This window comes from Amyelois transitella, chromosome 2 (assembly GCF_032362555.1).
Source record: "Amyelois transitella isolate CPQ chromosome 2, ilAmyTran1.1, whole genome shotgun sequence".
NCBI lineage: Eukaryota > Metazoa > Arthropoda > Insecta > Lepidoptera > Pyralidae > Amyelois > Amyelois transitella.
The window spans coordinates 5703866-5725319 of NC_083505.1; the positions used below are offsets into that span (position 1 = coordinate 5703866).

At 33.9% G+C, this 21454-nt stretch overlaps 1 protein-coding gene across 2 annotated transcripts; it reads right to left on the reverse strand.

Moving 5' to 3' along the window:
- Positions 1 to 861: 861 nt before the first annotated feature.
- LOC106143095 (serine/threonine-protein phosphatase 1 regulatory subunit 10) lies at positions 862 to 20888 on the reverse strand. 2 transcript variants are annotated; one of them, XM_013345075.2, is made up of 5 exons: positions 20439 to 20888; positions 15255 to 15352; positions 13972 to 14246; positions 11504 to 12673; positions 862 to 2524 (listed from the first exon to the last, which is right to left on the reverse strand). In XM_013345075.2, exons 1-5 carry the CDS (start codon positions 20439 to 20441, stop codon positions 1068 to 1070), a joined length of 3003 nt encoding a protein of 1000 aa, XP_013200529.1. In that variant the 5' UTR covers positions 20442 to 20888; the 3' UTR covers positions 862 to 1067. The 2 variants fall into 2 exon arrangements, with proteins under 2 accessions (XP_013200529.1, XP_013200528.1); XM_013345074.2 differs by having other exon boundaries at positions 11369 to 12673.
- Between the last annotated feature and the right edge of the window lie 566 nt (positions 20889 to 21454).

A 21454-nucleotide genomic window follows, 5' to 3' on the forward strand; every position in this document is an offset into this window, starting at 1 on the left:
GTTATTTAACTATGTATATCCATATCTTATAATATACTTATAATGTTAGTTTGGATTTTGTGCCTTATAAATACTTATAATCCCTACTTATATTATAAATGCGAAAATGTGTATGTGTGTATGCATGTTCAGTTTTCACACTTAACCTGACCTGGCTGAACCAATTTTGATAAAATTTGACATAGTTATATTCAACCGTGGACGGACATAGGGTAGGGGCGACTTGTACTGTTTGAGAATTGATATATTATTTTAAGTTGTCGCGTACAAATACGATAAAACAATTTGTGCGCAACAGTACCCAAGAGACACGGGACGCGCGAACTCAACGCGGGAAGTAAAGAGTGACCAATACGTGTCGCCGTCGGCGCACACCCGCCCCCCCTCTCTCCTCGTCGCACCTAATAGACCTAAAAATTGATCACTGCGCATGCCCCTTCTACTTTTGCCGAGCGTTCTTAAACCACCGCGCGACCTGTACTTTATCTCCTAAAATTTATACTTATAGAGCAAAAAGAAAGAAATGAATACATTTGTATTAATCAGCACTACAACTTTGGTAATAATTCATCTGAGGTACTCTCCCCAGCAGTCCAGGAGACATACCTACGCAAAAATCTCTCTAGGAGCTTCTTGTTGAGATAATGTACTTACACGAGTAACTCGCCTTTTGCGACTTCGCTTACCATACGATTTTGGGGTACCTACTGATTAGCGATTTACTTAACTAGGTACCACAATACATAGTAAGTATCTCTTTTTAGTTTGTGACTACAATAAGGGATTAAATTCTCGATAGTGCTCATAAGCGTTGCCAGCAGCAAAGATAACCACCAAAAGAGTTTCAATTAAACGATCATGTTATAAATGGTTATTTTTATTTGTAACTTCATCAATTACTTACATTAAAAAATATTTACATTTAAACAGTCTTTTATTTTGAGTGTCTAACTCTAATAACTGTACAAAGTTAGCAACATTCTTATTGTTTATATACACTTGCTTTTATTAAATAACTTGTTATTTTTGCAATTACAAGCTATATTGGTATTAAGAATTATTTTATATTAATAGGGACAATTCACGCCAGGATGTAAAAAAGAACAGTTGTCTCCTTGCCGACACGATCCTTTTCTTTGAAAGTATATACAAACAGATTTACGTCCTCCGCGCGAATGGGCACCTCTTCCTCTTTGCGGACCTCCGTCCCAGTTTCCAGCATTTTTACCCCTCCAGTGACCACTTGATCCTCGACCGCGCATGGCTCCTCTGAAATTTCCTTGACCTGCAAACCCATCTGGACCAGGCAGACCTTGAGGACCCCCTGGCATATTAAAATCGACTGGAAACATATTCGGTTGCATATTAAAACCATCTGGCGGTCCGGGAAACATAGCGTTCGGTGCTGCAAACATTTCCGGTCCCATCATCATATTATCCGGAGGCATTATAATACCCGGAGGTATACTTCCTGGAGGCATACCAGGGGGCAGCTGAGATGGCATTGGCGGTAATAAGCTTGGTGGTGCTCCATTTTGCCAGTCACTAGGTACCATATTCGGACCTTGAAACCCTGGTACGCCAGGAAATTGAGCATTAGGAAAATTGTTTGGAAACTGTGTGATATTTGGCGGGAACATTGGTTGAATATTCATAGTACTGGAAGCAGGCGGAGCATTACCTTTCGGTTCCGGCCATGGCATATTTCTAAAATCGCTGATATTATCTTGATTTCCTGTAACATCTTCGAGAGGTATAATTGTTGGTTCAGTATAAGGATGGGTTTCAGGATCTGCTTCCAATGGAGAATCAGGTATCATCGACTTGTGAAAATATAATGGTTGTAACGTTCCTTTTTGCCTTATTGCTTGTATTTCTTTTTCTTTGCTATTTTTACCATACTCCACTTGCGTTTGTCCCTCGAGATCAATAGGAATTAAGGGTCTCCAAGTTGTTTTTTCCTCCATAACATCATCATTACTGAGATTTCTGCCTTTTTGGAAAGCCTCTCGTTCGTGTATTCTTTCCAAATATTTCATGTCGGTAAAAGGTTTAGTAACGTTAACTCTTTCAGTTTCATCCAGTTCAAAATACTGTATCTCTTCTAATTCCGAATCTGGCTTCCATTTAATACTTTTTTTCGGTCCCTTTTTCTTGTGATAGCACAAAACTCCTTTTAAGCCATTAATAGTCAAAGTATGAGGTTCTTCGGATTCCATCTGATCTACGTGTTCTTTATCGGATATGTTATCAACATTTTCATTGGCTTCAGACATTCGTTCAGACAATTTTTCTTTACTTTCTTCAGTTTCCAATGTGTCTTGATAAAATCTAGGAGGCACCGATTTACTTTCGTTTGTGGGACTAGTTATTGTTGTAGGAGTAGATGGCGGAGAACCATCTCCGGGTGCATTTCCATCTTTGGAACCGCTGGTTCGCCGTTTTCTTTTCTTAGGTTCTTTTTTATTTGTTGCTGAAGCATTCAAGGCGTCCATAAACATATCGCTCTCTAGAAGCATCATTGCTGTAACAAAAAAAAAACCATGAATACGTTTTAAATGTTCTTGATTTAAAAACTGGAATAATACTATTTATCATCATCCTCTTCCAGGTGTCCTGGGTCCGCCGATGATCACAATAAATAAGTGGGTTAGTCGCGTAATAATAAAATCTTTATAAATAAGTTATCTGTTCCCTTTCTCGCTATTCTACACTACCGGAAATGGTTTTCGTTATGGTTAAATCTAAAAATATAACTAACGGATTCCAATGTTGTAAGTACTAAAAGTTTTCTTTCTAAGTACCTATATATCTCAAAAAGTGTTTTTTGGTTTAACAAATGTATGGTGGTCCCAGTACCTACGATTTCCAAAAAAATAAGTAATATTAAGTAAGTAAGCTTTTGTCTACGAGATAAAACTTCTTAATTTCAGACTTTGTTCCTTTTCCCCGCAAATAACTTAGGGAAAGCGATAAGTATATTGATATACTTTATTTCTTCTCTTATCTTTTTGCCAGTTTTATTTATTTTCATCATTATCATATCATAATGAAAGTGCAGTTATCAGTAAGGTAGTTAGGGGTCACCCGTACAATCATAAAATTTAAAATTTTGCCTTTTTCTACTAAATATTAGTGTTGAACATAATTAAGTAAAGATCAATTAATGGATCGATATTAATTAGCCGGCTATATATCCGATCCCCCATGAATTCCACGATTACCTACTAGCAAGCGGACGCAATTTAAAATCTCGCAGAAAAATTTACTTTGAATATATAAAAACAGATTATTTTTATTAATTTGTTTGCGATATATGTATATGTGGTTTTGTGTGAATTGGAAGGATATGCATATTGTATGTAAATATACTTATTGTTAAAATTAAATGTATTGTTTGTTAGGTAACTTTGGGTCAGAAAATCTATTCCTTATAGGTTTAAAAGCAATTTAGGAGTAATATATTGATTTTAAATTTGACAAAAATATAAATAGGTACATAAGTAGTAATTTTCTTTGTAAACTTTAGATCAGACTTTGTTTGTAAGCTTTAGATCAGACTTTACAGGTAAATGTTATCTGTAGGGTTAGAATTTTGTTTTATTTTTTATAAAAAAAATACTCTTAGTGACAAAGCGACAAGCACGCGAGTAGAGTCGCGGGCAAAAGATAGTAGGTACATAAGAATGATTTAACATTAACGATAGTTTTGTATTAGTGGAAATGAGAAGACATCTTTAAAGATAGATATTTTAACATCTTTAAAGATAGAAATTATTTACTAATTACTAGGTACAAAATTTTATAAACTAGATAGGTAGTTCTAATATAAAATAATGTGTACTTAGGTACATTCCAGGGATAACAATAAGTTAACTAAGTATCCCTTTTGAAAGAGCCAGCTAGGGTATGGTAGATGGAATTATGATAAATTGCCAAAGTGCCATGCCTACTTTTTTGTTGGAAGAACCCAATAGGTACTCACTAGGTATCCCACTATATTAACATTATAAATGCGACAATTGCTGAGGAGTATGTATGCATGTTCGTTACTTTCTCTCGGATGATTTACTGGAAAGGTTTGATAAAATTTTGTTCATACATATAATCTCGTCTTTCATCTCTTGCGGGGTATACAGAGCCAAGTCTCGAAAAGACTGAAATATCACGTTTAGCTGTATGGCTTGATAATGGGATAAAGATTTAAATAGTGACAGGTTCCTTGCCCATCGCCTAAAAGTAAATTACGCGGTTCCATCCCAAGTTAATACACGGTAAATTAAATTTAAGTATACGGGTGGAACATAACTATACTAGAAAATTCAATCTAGTCCTACATAATGATACACAACAAATGATTATCTTATGTTTGTGTCAGAGTTGCACCCTTCGACACTATGCTTCGGGGTCGTCCGTCAAATTACTACTTCTCGTATTTCAAGAAGCTATATAATTAAACTGATCCACACTAAAACAATACTGACTCTAGCAATTCATGGTCACTCTATAAGTGTATGTGGTCAGGTATCGTGGTCTACGCTAACATATCATCATATCTACTTAATTGCAAAAATCGTAAGTAGAATACCAACAGTGTAATGGTTTATCATCATGTATTCTTTATATTGAAATTTGGTATGTAGGTAGGATCCTTATGTGGTCCAGAGGTGCACTAAGGAGGATTTCCTGAATTTCCCGAGGGATAGAAATGAAGCGGGAGTTTTCATTTAACGCGAGAGCAGCGGCGGGCGTTCTCTAGTGTTATAAGTTCCCCAAAATCAGTTTGAAAACGCTACTCTGAAGAAACCATCATTAATTAAAACTGAATAGCCATGCTGATCTATGAAGTAAAATACAGTTCTATGTTGCGTTGTTTGCAGAAATCTACTTAGTAACGAAAGAGTTATATACTACAATATATGCACGTACTAAGGCGCAGGGTAAAGAAAGTTACCGCTTATAATTTTTGAATTGTGCAAATAATAAAAATTAGATACTCTTTCCTTGGCATAAACCGGTGGTATGTACACACACAGAACAGAGATTACCTGTGTTGTGTTTAGATACTTCTCCTTAGCCGTTGACACCGGTACCAGATTAATAATGCACTGGTAAATACTTATAGTTTAAAAGGGCTACAATATAGTAGCGAGAAAAGGTAGTGTGTGCCTAAGTCTTTTTACTCTTTGCCATTATATAATAACCACTTAACATATTCGTTGCCATATTTTTGCCCCAAGGTTTAATGAGAAATCAATATTAATTATAACTTAGTCTCAACTCTCCTGCAATACTATTGTAGGTAACCAGAGTTGTTTTCATTATGTATTTTTAAACTAAGAAAACTTTTTAGGCCTTCGACAATAAAAACGACTAGGTACATAGGTTCAAGGAACCGACTGGACATTCCGTTAATAAGATCTAACGTGCCGCGAGGATATTTTTACATGTATTTTGATAGTGCTGATTGTTCTATAAGTCTTGCCAATGGATAAATTTAAAAATTAAATATTGGTATATGTGAAAATTTCGTTTCAAGCAATTGACATTAGGTACGTTATTTCATGATTAAGCCAGAAAAAGTGGGAAGTACTTGATAAAGTTTCCCATATTAGTTAGTGGACTTCTAAAGGCTTCGTTCACTCACGGATCCATCTGTCGGTTCATTTCATTATGATGAAACTTTCTTATTTCAATTTATTACCTGGTAGTTAGGTATAATTTAATTTTGACTCCTGGGCATCTTCAAAATAACTAGATACATTTAGCGCGAGCTAAGACAAAAATAAATAATTTGGTAAGGTAACTAATTAACCATTATTAATAAGTACTAGGTACAGGTTATTTGTGATTCTAGCGGGGTCACATGAGCTATAGAATAAAAACCTAGTAGCAATTCTTAGTAAATTCAATGTACGTCAATAATTTAAAGAGGGGATCCATTGTATCAAGGTGTACGTTATAAAACGTAAAAGATAATGACGATTGATTGTATATAAAGAGTTAATATGTATTATACGATAAATAATCATTAATATTTAAGATAAATAATGTATATACGAAACAAATTACACATATTGAGTTAGTCTTGTCAGAGTTCGAGACACAAAGATATCCAAGACTCAAGTCAATCAGATGTTCTTTTTCCTTAATACCGAGGCCGGAATTCAAACCCGGAACATACTGTGGTGACAAACAAGCGCACTATCTCTGCGTCACAAAGGCCGTGTAATACCTACTACATGTAAACGGGTAACTAAGTGGGTTTAACTGTGTGTGTTAATAACTGTTGATATGTAGTGAGGGAACAGTATTTTGGTTAATAATGCAGTTGGTAAATCTTAGGATAAAAATCAAATTTTACAACTACTTATGTAGCATAGGTACGAAAGTAAAAAAACAAGCAATAATGACGAAAAAAATATTTTTGGCCGCTAAGCAATGCTATTTTAAGGTAGGTAGCATCAGATTGTTTTTTCGAGCGATACGATGTTTAAGGAACTTACACTATTACCTAACTAACACATTAACTATCACATTAAGAAAATTCTTCGTGATCGTGCCAGGAATTATTATATAAAAATCCTATAGACTTTACTCTCCATGATATTTTTTAATTATAAATTATTCCGACCGAATTCGAAAATCATTAATAAATTATAACCTACTTTTTTAATCTAACAATGTGAGCAATATGATCGATGCAGGTACATAAGCTATAGATATATTTTAAGATTCCGTAGTCAACAACCCTTATTTTTTAACTTACTCAAACCAAAAAAAGGAGGAAAGTCTCAATTCGACCGTTTTTTATGTATGTTACCACAATTATTCGGTATTCATAATCCGATTTGAATTTTTTTTTGCATTGGAGTACAGTTGTAGTGTACGTTTGGTCCTATAGAAATTTGGTAGAATAAGCTGTTTTCATGTATGTTATGGGATATCTCTGATATTTATAATTTGATTTAAAAAAATATTTTAAGAGTAGTTCGTGTGTGTGTGTATCGGTGCCCACTGAAATACATATAATACCAAAACAAAACAATATATTTACTAATTTATGGGTTAATTACCGATAGATTGCAGACAATATTGATGTAGGTTTGTTAGGCAATCTACTAATCGCCTATGTACGATGTATTTATGTGTTTTTGATATGAAATCTGTTTTAATTTTTTGAAACCACCTTTTCTGTTTGTCCGATGACCCGATCTTTAGATTATATGAGATGGGTAATTAGCAGGTCGTTACTATATCGATACCGAATCCTAAAATTTTGTTTACAAGGTTTTCAGTTGACAAATAGTTACACAAATCATATAAGAAACTACACGATACCTACTATAGTAGTGGTGTAGTATCTTATATCATAAATTTCGAATTATAAGGGGATGGTTTGATTATATTTTATAATACCGCCTAGTAGAAAAAAAAAATTAAGATTCAACAAAAACTAACTTTGTTATTCATCATCTCTTGCGTATAAAGCGCAGTTTTATTACCTACTTATAATTTTTTATACCCACTGATTAACTGAAGGTGTGACGAGAAAGAGACTGGCACACACTATCTGCGCTGCGCCACGTGTTATAGGTATTTTATGAAATCTTAAGTCTAAAGCTCCGATAATAAAATGACTAATGAAATGGTAGCTCATAAAGCAATTAAAGAATTGAAAATCTTGCTTAAAGACTTGTTAAAAAAAATTTTGAACCAACGTTGAAATCTCTTAATGCATGGTTGCTGCTTGCAATATGACCTAAGCTAGTTTATTATGTGACGGGAACTAGAATAATAATTTTACCAAATTTATGATCGAATCGAATAAGTGAGCGAGCATTATGTGGAAGAAACAATAGACCACCTAGGTATCCAATACTACTACAATTAAAATGGATGAATAAAATTATGTACCTTGAAATAACTATAATAAGTTGTCCCTAGGTGAAAAAAAAGTCTTCGCTATTCATTAGATCAAAATAATTTGGCTATTGATAAATCGCGTTACGTATAGTTTAGTACATAGTAAATCGTGAACATGCTTTATTTTATAAAATATGATACCAACAAAATACTATTTTAAAATATAAAAATATTCCACCTATTTTCAGCAGTTCGGTTGTTAAAATTGTGCCCAAAGTGAGCCGTGAGGTCGGTACGTTGTTGGTAGGGCACCGCCCCGTGCCGCGCTGTTGACTAGTTTTGATTCGCGCGCTGCCAGCGTGGATTCCCACTTCTTGTTTTTGCTCGATTAATAGGTAAACCCCCTTTTTATTCTCATTATTGGAACGATTATCTGATAATTTCAATAAGTAACGCAATTTTTACCAGACATCCTAGGCAAAATTATATTACCTTATACCAAAATAATATAGGTAATAAAATCATTTTACTTTGATAAAATTTTACTTGTTTTATGGTGGGGCCATGGGACAACTCAAGGGATTAGTGAGATAGACCGCTCTTAGAGAGTTAAGAAATGAAAGCGAAAGTGTGCGAAAGCTATTGACTTGAGCGTAAAGGTACATAAGGCTCTATACTCGAAGTGGGGCTATGGGCAACTTGATAGGAATGTCTTATCGGAGCTCTATCGGTGGCACTAAAGACAAAGAAAATAGTCAAAAAAATTATTTATGAAAATCGATCATCGATTTTATAGAAATGTGCTCACTTTCGTTGGGTGTTTCTATTTACAAATATTGAAACTAGCTACCTATATTTATTGTAAAGCACGGAAGCGCAGCACAGTCTTCCAATCTCGTAATTAGATAGACAGGTAGATACTCACCTATTTATTGTTAATGGCAGCAAGAGCTTGAAACCTGTACTATTAAACACCAGGCCCTCCTCCCAGGCATGAAAGAGGGTATAGTAAGTTTCCCAGCGAAGTCTTACAGTTCCCATTCCCATTATAAATTTAAGTTCAAGTCAAAATTCTATCGAAAAGGGTAACCACAGCCTTTCATATACCTAACCAACAAAAACGCATTGCGTGTCATAGCAATTTCCAATCCATTACAATTTTGTGCTTCTTTTTGTGTGAGCGGCCACCTAGCAAATTTCATAAATCAAAATTACATAATACAAGTCCATAGTGTTATGTAGCAGTATGTAGTCGATTCATTTGTTCTTAAAATTGTATGTATTATAATAGTAAATTTGTAATAGTCAAGAGCAAATTATACTTTCTATTAGGTACCTAGTTATGTAACTTTACCTAGAAGGAATCTTTAGTAGGTTCTAGATTAATTACGTAATTATATGCATTAATATTAAAGTACCTTAATATGTAAAATAGGGATCATTAGTACCGTTGTTGAGTCTTTATAACTATAACGTGTTTTTAAATTTGTTACAACCCCGATTCTTCAGTTCTGGTTTTAATCATCTCTGGACACTAAGCACAATTTATTTTGCATGACGATGCGATGTACCTATAGTACCCCAGCGTGTAGTATACAACAGCGTTACCGGACTTCCCGAAGGTCCTTCTTACTACAACATTATCACGGTGATCCTGCTGGCGCGAATATCTCCAGCAGAGGCACTTGGATTTGCAAATTACGTCAAATTAAAGCATATAATTTAGTTATCCCAGACTAGTAAAGACATTAAGTTATACATTTGTAAAATCAAAAGTGGTTCTGCTAGAGAGCACCACTTACGATTTAGGTGGCTTCCCCATTTTGAAAATCACAATTCAATCCCGCTTTTGTACTAAAAATGTAACGCTGGTACCTACACACAGGGAGATGATTGTATTAATTAATAATAATTACGCTTTTAATTTACTTCAAGAAACTTATTAACGTACCTACCTACCTATCAAACATTTCGACAAAGTATTATAACGGTCTCCCGATGACAAGCCAAAACTACATGAGGCTATTATCATGTTCATCTATATGAAGTGTCATGTTATCAATCGAGAATGTGGGACAAGTCTTTAGCAATTGCTTGTACTTTTCAAATAGGTTAACTTGTTTATGTGTATTCATATAACAGCTTTCCAATGAGGTCTCCCCCCATCCTTGTTGACTTCGGAATCAAAAAACTCATTTGGGTTTTACTGTCTTTGTTAGCTGCGAGATTCGAATACTTTATTTTAGTTAAAGGTATTCGGGTATCGCCGCCGCGACCCTTTCACCAACCGCTGGGTCCACGCGAGATTAGGTAGGTTGTAAGAGGACATTGCCTTGCGTCAGTTAGATATTCATTGGACTACCTGGTACTACCAAGGAGTACATTTGTAAAAATTTACTGTGACAATATTGTCGATAGTTTTAGGGGGATGATATCAATTCCACAATACATACTTTAACACAATATCCTAAAATATTTCTACTGCGATTACCTACGTTCTATTGGCACAATTGTTTTGTACGTATACTGGGTGAAGTTGGTGGGATGGTAAAGTCCGAATGTCCTATTAATCTCGCCTACTAGTAACGCCTATTACCCCTAAGTAAAACTGTAAAAATGACATTTGAAAACTGTACCGACGTTTATATGAGAAAATGGGGTCTATTTTAAGGGACTTCCATAACAGGATGAAGATTAGTCTTCGAATGAGCTTTTTAATAAAAATGTACAATGAAATAAAACCCGTTGATTTGGGTTTGAAAACATCGGCATTTTGAAAATTTTCACATTGAAGAAACCATCAATCTACAGGTAAAATAGGGAATAGGCTATATTAGCTATATAGAATAGGTACAGCTAACTAAGTAGACCCCTTTTAGAGTAAATATGCAATCAGGCATTTTAATAAAATTTTCTTTTGTCAGTTTTCATACCCGAAAGTCCAACCGCTGGTTTGCGTAATCTTTGTTACTTGTAAACTAGACAGCAGTCATATATCTGCCAATGTTAATTTTCTAATTACCTAATTTCTAAATTATTATAGCGGACATCAGTCTATGTAGAGGTATATGTGGATGTATCATCCTCCCCAGAATTTTGTAGAAAAATTTTACTGACTCGCAATTACGACATATCTGACTGCAATAAACTCATTCTTGTATACTAAATTTAAACCAGACAAATTGCCTTTATTTAAAATATATATATCCAAAATACATAACGAATACCTCCTATCATGTATTAGTTTAAATATCACGGTCTGTCGAAGATTCACATCTGGAGCGCCGGTTGAAGCCAACAGCTCTGCCGTGATTCCTCAGGTAGATCCTCTGAATGTGCATCAGCATTGCAATTGTCAGCACCTTATTATTTCGGTATATGAACATATTTAGGTTAATGTTGAACGAAAGATGTAAGCATAATATTCACCATTTATTTTTTTTTAATATTGTACAAGTGACAAACACTTTGGAACCCGTTAAGCTATACATTTTAGACTTACCACACACGCAAATAGAACCTAAATTATAGCGAACACTTTTCACCCACAACATGGATGCAGCTACGGCGAAGAAACCTGTAAAATAAAAATATATTAATAATATAGAAGAAAATGACTCAATAAAATAATACTTACGCTTCGGTTTAGGAGGAATGAGTTTAATTGATCCTGGTTTTTCCTGAATTTCTATAGTTTTAGGTTTTTTTTCTGGGGGTGTCTCGTTATGAACCGGAGATGGTCTCTTTGGTATTGGTATTGTTGGTGGCAAAACAGGCGTTACTTTTTTGCTTAAAATAGCGGCACGTGAAGGCGGAGGTTTAATTTCTTCTTCTAATCCATGTTTCCTGAATTTCGAATGGAAGGTTTTCACAGTTTTGGGTTTAGGCTCATCTGGTTTTCTGACTTCAATGGATATTGACGGTTTTTCTTTTTTAATATCACTCAATTTGGGAATTTTGCCCAATTTTTGTATAGATGGAATTTCTAATTTCTCGGTGTCTTTCTTTTGTATATTTTCATTGGTGGATTTCTGTGAATCTCTATTTTTCTCACTTTTTATTTTATCTTTTTCTTTATTCTTATCTTTATCAGAAGACGTGTGTTTATTTCGATCTTCTTTAGATTTACTACTAGATGAATTTATTTTAACATTATATTTCGTACTACTACTTTCACTTTTAGGTTTAGAACTATGAGAAGACGATTTGTCTTTATCACTAGACTTATCTCTACTACTATGCCTACTGGAACTGCTTTTATGACTGCTGCTACTACTACTACTACTACTTTTATTTTTACTACTGGACGAATGTGATTTACTATATTTCGATGAACTTGACCGTGAACTATTTTTATTATCATTCGACTTTTCTTTATTTTTACTTTTATGTTTATTATTATTATATTTTTCAGAGTTGGGTGATCCTTCTATTAACTTTGAATCAGTTTCATCAACCTGAGATAAAATCTGTTTACCATCTTTTACAGTTATTTTAAGCACGGGCAGAGTTTCGTTTTCTTCTCTTTCCTTTGTTTCATCTACCTCTTTTGAAACATTGATATCGGAAACCACTACGTTACTAGAATCTGCAGGACTGTCTATTTCTTTAGAGACAACATTTTCCTTTTCAGGCAAATCAAGATGCTCCTCATTTTTTTCGGTCGTACTATTATTTATGGTTATGGAGTTATGTTCAGACTCTGATATTATTTGAGAAATTTCTGTCAACTGAATGGGTATAACTTGTTCTCCTTTCACGGTCTTAAGCCATTGTTCTACCAACTTTGAAGCAAGTGCTCTAATAGCTAGAAGAAAAAAGACATTAAATATTAGGATCTGGTATACATATACATGGTGAATATGATTATGAAATGTCAAGGCGGACTATTTTGCTATACAATAAATAATAAGATTCTTCACTTCCGTAAAGAGTAAAGAGGCATGATTTTATTTATGTATGTAGTAGAGGCCGCCGGCGTCTTAGCCCGCGTGGAAACCTAATCATAATGTAACAATCAATCCAGCGGAAACTCCGGGATAAAAAGTCTATTTAGTCTAAAAGAAGCCTATATGTTATTCTGGGTCTTCAGCTACCTACATACCAAATTTCATCGTAATCGGTTCAGTAGTTTTTTGTGTGAAAGAGTAACAAACATTAATACTGACATACTCACAAACTCTCGCATTTATAATATTAGTATGATTATTACGTGTAATATGTGGCGTTTCAAGCAAAGTTACTACTGAGCAGATTCTAGTTTCAGAGATATTTGAGATTCTGTAAAAAAAATCTGTAAATCATATACCAGCTTTGGGATTACAGAGAACAAACAATTTTTTTTTTGGTGTACGCTTCTATACAATTCCTTCTGAAATATTAGTTCTGCCATTTTTAAAGTTTAAGAATGCTGTCAATTAATGAGAAAGGCATACTATTGCATTAATGACTATGAACTTTAATTTTTTCTAATGAATGAGCATAAAGTTACATATTTTTATTGTTTCCGCAAGATCAACAATTTCACTGATGAAGTATGAACTGAACCGCCTTAAAACCACACAATTGGTACTTGTTATGTAAGTGGTACCTAAACGTTCGACACGCCACATGTAAGTAATAAATAAATAATTATAATTTTTGTCCATCCTGACATTCTGCCCTACTAATGTTTTTTTTTAGTTTGTAAGAATTATTTGGATGTGTGGTGTAGATGTATAATAGTTTGGTGTGGATGTATATTTGAAACCCTTGTACGAAAACTGTTTTGAAGAAATTTGGTACACGGGTAGAATATAACTTTGAATTGCATAAGTACTTTATATCCCGAAATTCCCGAAGGAGTAAAGCACCGGGTCGCAGCTAGTTCTCCATATTAGTAAAATATATAATAAAATGTATTGGAAAAGTATAAGAAACCTTAATTTTTTCCTAATTTTCACTACACTCTGTACCTTTTCTTGCATTAATTAACCCTTTCCAGCTGAAGAGCAGAACTGATTTTGATGATCTTATAAGAAAGAGAAAGAATAACCTAGTTTGCCATAACATGAAGATTAAATTGCTTATTATTATTTATTGCTTGCTATAAATTTTAGTACTTACCAAAATGATTCCCGTCCTTCGATAATTCCTTTACAAGTTTTGGGCAATTGTTTGTTTTAAGGCGTTCTATGTCCACCGGGCAAAGTAAAAGTAGTTCTAGTAATTCTCTAACGAGTGGCCAATTTTTCGCGACTATGCTTTCTGTTAGCCAAACATGCACAAGAAGCCATCCACCAGAACCCATGAATAAACGTAATATTTCAGTGTCAGTGCATTTTAAAATTTGAATGTAAATACATTTCGACACTAGTTTTTTGGAAAATTTCGTCATCAAACTGAAAAAAAGAAAACAATATATATTATAATAATCTTTAACTATTAAAGTATATAGTAGTCAAACATAGTTATAAGATATAAGGCCAACAAAGATACATTACTATTGAAAAAAATCTGATCGCAGCGTGTAACGAGTTTATGTGCTAAAATACTGCTTGTATTTTGTTCAATTTTCAAAGAACTTTTAAGTACCTTTTTTACATTTCATTTAAATTTTTCAGGGAAAAACTTAGGGTAGGCTAATGTTTTCCTAAGCATCCAGACCCCTTCCAGAACAAAAACAAACATACCTTCCTATCAACACCCATGTGTGGATGGATGATGGATTGATCACTTACTATATTATAAATAATATAAAAGTTGTCTGTCTGTTCCGCTTTCGCAGCTAACCCGCAGGACCGATTCGAATTAAATTTAGTATGCACTAAAGTTAAAGTTAAGATTTTTTTTTAATCAACCCCTTTAATACTAAAATACGAAGCCGGAGCCGGTGGCTAGTGTTAAATTAGCTAGATAATAAATAGATGCATTTAATACAATTTACGCTCGTGAAAATTATCACTACATAGTATAAAACAGTCGCTCTTTTAGTCTGTTTGTCTGTATGCTTAAATCTTTAAAATTACGCAACGGTTTTTGATGCGGTTTTTTGTAACAGGTTGAGTGATTCAAGAGGAAGGTTTTTATGTATAATTTTTTCCGAATTTTGCACCCGTGCGAAGTCGGGGCGGGTCGCTAGTAAGTAATAAAAAAGGACATTTTTAATGTATCAGAATTATGACAAGGTAAATTAGGTAATGGTTAATATGACAAAATATGTTCCGGGGAAAGCTATGTGACCACAACATCAAAATAAATAGTGTTGTTTAGTTTAAGTTATAATTTATGTATGTTCGTCTGTAAGGTATGTACGATTATCTTATCGGCCTTTGATGCCTAAATATATCAATAAAAATAATCAATTAAACGGCGTAAGTCACAGAACAACAAAAATGGATGTTACTTACTTAGCAAGTCTCTCGACTTCGCCTCTGCTCTTGATTCCACCGGTGGGAGATAAGAGCACACTTAGGCACTCTAACAATTTAACAGGATCGATCCGAGGCTAAAACAAAAAAAAAAACAATAAATATGTACACAAAATATCACAATTCAGTTCAGAGCTGGCAACCTTTTTCATAAGGAAATGAAGTTAAAAACTTATTAAGGCGTTCACAAAAATACATATCCATATCCCTTACAGGGTAGACAGAGACTATAATAGAATGAAGGATATGTTCAGCTGTATGGCTTTATGGTGAAACTAAGATTCTAATAGTAACAAGTTATTAGCCAATCGCCTACAATAGGAACCCCAAGTTTAAAAGCCTATCCTTTAGTCACCTTTAACAACATCCATGAGAACGATATGGAGTGGTTCTATTTCACAGTGCCACAAACGGCACGTTCACAAAAATAAAATTGTTAAAAACTTCGAAACAAGTCAATCATATAAAATAAAATTCCAAATTGAGGAGTTTATTTAGCATAAAGGGTCCATTTTTGTAATCCGGCGCTGTTTTGGTAAATACATTACTTTCACCATTATTACTATTTATTTTGACAAATCGCGCCGTAGGTTTCAGAGGATAACAATATTCCTAGATTCTGGGATGGTGAAAATCTGAACCAAAAACAAAAAGATTGTTAAGGAAGTAGATTAGTCAAATCATTAGCGCTTTTTTTTATAAACATGGTAATCTGGGGCTTCATTAGCTTCAAGCACGTTTTTATCGTCATTGCCGATAGTGAACGGTGTAGATATGTTTGGGAAGGTGCCAATTAATGGTGGCGAATATCATTTTCTGAACAATTGCTAATGCCAATATCTACAACCGACATTTCCGAATGCGAATATAAGTTACATACGTCGAAACAATAGCAGTATAATAAATGACTTATAGTACCTACTAAGCCTTCTAACGAACAGAGATTTTGTTGGATCGTAATTTTTTTTATGAGAATCGATTACGCGTTTTTTAAGTAAAACAATAAAAAGTTAAGTAGGTATAATATTGATGTTCCGAAACGGTTTCAACCAAGTCATGGTAGTTGGGATGATTATTTTATGGAACTTGTTTCCATTGAAAAATTTACTGAAATTTTAGTAAAATACAAATTGCGAATTTATGCAAAAATATGTGAATATTCGTTACAATGTCATTAGTATCAAACCACCTAGCTGGGGTCCTGTATTTAGCCAAAAGCCATTTCGCAAAATAACACTTGATAAGCAACGTTAGGAAGAAAAAGGTTTCGGCGATTGATCATTACTAATCATTTTACAAATGATTCACTTATCCAAATGATCAACACTTAAATTTACATTTTATAAATAATGGTTTAACAAAATCATCATTTAGCAACCGAGTTATAAAAACATTTTATATAATATATTGTGTGGTAGTTCGATTACGTTAGAACTTTGACCTAACAACCGAGCGAATGAAGCGAGCGTTCCGCCGGCGGAGCGCCAGTAAAGTTTCGTGTGTCTGAGAACCACCTAGCTGAAGAAACTCTTCCATTATTGGTCGCCTACTTTTTTAATATACCTAAAAAAAGTTGAAAACACGTACTGCCATAAAAGTAGGTAAGGTCTATGGTCAGAACTGTGACCCCAATATTTTGAATTACTAACATGACCCTTTAATTACTACAAAAGTTATGATTTATGTCTGTTACACTTGTAATATACCTTTTCTTAATACCGACGTTATGAGTTGAAAATTATCTAAAATAACATTAATTTGCGTTTATTAAACACTTATTATAAAACAATTATTAGGTAATATGAAAAAAGGTTTACCATTTGATGAAACGTTAGTCGAATGATCATTTCTCAATATTTTTTTGTTCAAACATTAATAATTCAAACTAAGTACTTGCAAAATATGTGGGACTATTGTTGCCGAATTACCTATAGATAGTTTGACCACGGAAATCATCTCTATAAATATCGATACGCCTGTCGATAGTTTAGATTTGTACAATATTATCAATATCTACAATACTATGTGTGTCAGAATCGCGGGTGTACCTCACGGATTTAAATATCTGTTTTGGATTAAAAACGTACCTGATGTGTACCTATCCTTAAAATCAGTGTACCTCCTTCTATGTAAAGATTTTTAAATAAAATAGGTACACCCGCCATCCTGACGTCGGGACCGCGGGTGTACCTCTAGTTAGCATCTGAGGTAAGTAAACTGTATATGTAGATTTTTTTTTTTTCATTTTCTCAGCACCCTTAATATTTTTTATTTATTTAATATTTGTTTCTGCAGGTACACAAGAGATACCAAATCTACATATAGAGTTTACTTACCTCAGATGCTAACTAGAGGTACACCCGCGGGCCTGACGTCAGGACCGCGGGTGTACCTATTTAAATTAAAAATCTTTACATAGGAGGTACACAGATATTTAGAATGGGTACACTGAGATACACATCAGGTACGGTTTTAATCCAAAACAGATATTTAAATCCGTAAGGTACACCCGCGATTCTGACACACATAATACTATCGATAGTTATTTCTCGATATTGAGCTCGAATTGATACTTAGGATAGTTTTGTAGTAAGAAGATAAGATTGGTGGTAATTGAAATATTTTAACAAATCATTTTGCCAAAATGTAAAACAATTTAATTCGGAATTAAAAAGCTACATATTTTAAATTTATTATGTAATTTTTTTTTAAAATATCAGATATTGTCGATATTGTTATTGCAATATTCAGAAGAAATAGTCTTTCAGTCTTTTGAAGATTGTTAGCTCTGTCTGCTCCGCAAGGAATAAAGACGTTACTTTATGTAATATAGCATAATGACAAATTTTTGTTTTGGTTTTTATTTAATTAATTTCACAACCATTTAAACACTGGTAAAATAATCGCATCATACATAGGGTCACTACACTGGATTGTGGTTCTGTGTTATGTGGCGGACTTTTAATCAATCAACCCCATAAATATTGCAATAATAAGAATTCTATATTCACTCTTTTCAAAGTTTTGTGGAACTTACAAAAGTAGTATAGTTGCAGAATCAAATGCGTATTCAAATCAGTTGAATATTCTAAAACAAGTGCCGGAAGTTAAATCGTCCATTATGCCGCCTGCGAACGGCGCGGGTGAAGAGGTCGCGCTTCAAATGTAAATATTTCTAATTCACAACTATTTATTGTTTTTGAGTGATCATAGTTGTTAGATTTAATTTATTTTGCATTCATTTTGAAATTTAATGACTTGTCTACTTTAATTAGGATTAACAGGACAATACAATACAATCATTTCATAGTTAGGTTGGTTTACGGTCGGGCGTCTAGCTCGCGTCCGACTCTTAAATCTTATGAAAAATCGACAGCCGCTATTTGCAAATAGAGAGTCAGTTAACGGCCAATGCTTTTACACGACTATTGGGTTGGTGTCCCTGATTCAGAGGTAGGTCAGGTAGGGCGCACCTCATTGTGCAGCTGTTTCAGCAGCTCATTGAATTACGAGCGCTAGTTCTCCGTCGCCGCTCATCACATGAAAGATTGCTCTCGGGTTCTTAATACGCCGGAAGTTAGTGATGTCCTTTGGTCCTTAGACCCGAGAACGCGCCAACTTATAAATCAGCTTCTGCCGCTCAGATGCTTCTAACTTATCATACAGCGGTTATAGGTAGTCTAGTATGGCTCGTTGTCACGTCATTCGTACGGTTAAGTGTTCAAAAACGTAAAAAATTACGAAAGCGAACCGAAAAAAGTGGCCGTCAACCGGCAGTTTGAGTGTCATCAAGTTTTGTTACCGCTTCTGCACTGACGCCTTGGAAGCGGCAGTAAACTTAGTTGTAAGTAATTTATTTGACGTCAACCAATGTTATTAAACCAAAAGATTTGACAATTATTAAGCGTTATGAAGTATCCTTTAATAATGAATTATAAAAATTTTGAATTTGAATTTGAACATGATTAATCATTTTTTAAATATTTCTTTCGAACAATAACTTGATTATGAACCAGACTGAATTGTGGATAGATCTTAGTCATTTCAAAGAGCAAAGTTGCGAAGGCGACTAAGAGGCACATATAATCACATCTATATCTCTTGCGGGGCAGACACAGAGCCAAAAATCATGTAAATATTGATAAGCCACCTTCAGCTGTTTGGCTTAATAATATAATTGTTATATAGGTATGTATATTTTTAAACGGTTTTATTTAGCTCACCCCGTTTGTTTTATTCTTGGGTCAAATTTATTTAATATTGAAAATTAAAAAAATACTAGATATGTACAGACCAAGACCTACATACATACATCAAAATAAAATGGCGGCCATAGATGCAAAGTCTATTTTACGTTCGTCGAAAAATAATCGCATCATTAAACAAAAACTATTTGTAAATACCTACTACAGATATGAAATGCGCATGTAACGTCCTTGTTGCAACAAAATGATGCATAATCTCAACTTATTTTGCCTACTTCTTCCCTTCAACCTTCCCTGTTCAAAAGTTTCTTTGGAACGAATATTTAGCCAGCCAAAACTCAAAAAAACTGATCTTTAATGTAAGTATTAGGATCTATCGAGCAGCAAGACTGTGTCAGTCTAACACATGCACATTTTTTATCTTGCACATACTTGGTAAAATAGGAAAGTACACGTTGACATTCGGCACTTCACGTGACAAAAGATAAAAAGTGCTGCGGCATTGCGCGATACAGCGAGGAAATGCTGCGTACATCTTTGGTACCTAGTTACCTTGACAGGGGCCCATTTTTGGCTAAATAATTACCTACGTATAGTTTTTTTTTTGCTTACCTATAAGTGTGTAGGTAGTTAATTTGTGTCACCACTTGGTCTCATTTTTATAATAGATCTGATGGTCATAACAAAATGGCGGATGGCGGCCACGACAGGTACAAAGTCCATTTTATGTTCGTCGAAAAAGCACGACACTTACATTAAATAAAATATGAAGGTAAATTCATGTGCAACGTTTTACATTTATATAATTAAAATGATTAGAATTTCAATAAGTAGGTACGTACGTATACGATACGTGGTAGTAAATATATAAGACTTTTAACATAAGCTAAGGACAGGCAATTAGGTAAAAGGAAAAAAGAACGTTATAATAAATATCAGTGGTGAAAAACAAACTTACCATGATAATTAAAGTAAAATTTACATCCAATAAGTATGTAACACGAGGCGCCACACCCTAAGCTCCATAAACAAGATGGCGTCCCATACTGCGTCGTAGTTTGTATTTTCGACAATGATTTATATTTCCACAAGATATATTCACAATTAACAAAAATAATAGATACTCGTAAAAGTACACATAAACGGCGATAGCCGAAATATATTTTTAACAGATTTTATTTATAGCTCAATTCGTTTTAACTTGTTACTGTTTCTAAGATCCCTCATATAAATAGTTTGATATTATAGTTATATTTCTATTGATAATGAATCGCAATAGAAAATGCCCAAGATTATTTCACAAAATCAAATAGGTTTGCAAATTCTTAGGTCATAGCCAAAAGTACGACAGCTACGCGAGGTACAGCCGCCCAGCGACAAGATTCTCTGGAGAATGAAAGTATAAGTAATGATTGAACGAATGAAATAGGTGTGAACGATATACATCGATATTTCATAAAATATCGATACGTGCACGCGATATATAACTTCAACACTATATTATCGAATCACCTAGTATTGATATGTACAATCGATATATTTCTTCCGATATATATTATCCGATATAAAACCAAAAGTGTGAATAAAAGTTTTCGCAAGGTCTAGAGAAAAAAATATTGGGATTCATAAATCCCAATATAAAAGTTAAGTAAAAAAAGTATGTAGTTAAGTATAAAGATTTATTTTTAATAATTAAAGTTGATTCGTTTCTACATCCTAGCTGTTTTTACTCATATTAACCGGAAACCTGTCTAATATTGTAAGAATAGTTAAATACAAACAAATTACTTACGATATGACGAAAATATCGATATATTTGGACAATATATCGTAAAGTATCGATAGAACACTACGATATATTATATCGAAAAAAATAGCGATTTTTTTATGTGACATCTCTAGAATGAAATGAAAACAAGTGAATGAAACGAATAAACTTCATTTGAGTAATGGACGCCATTGCCAACTATCTCC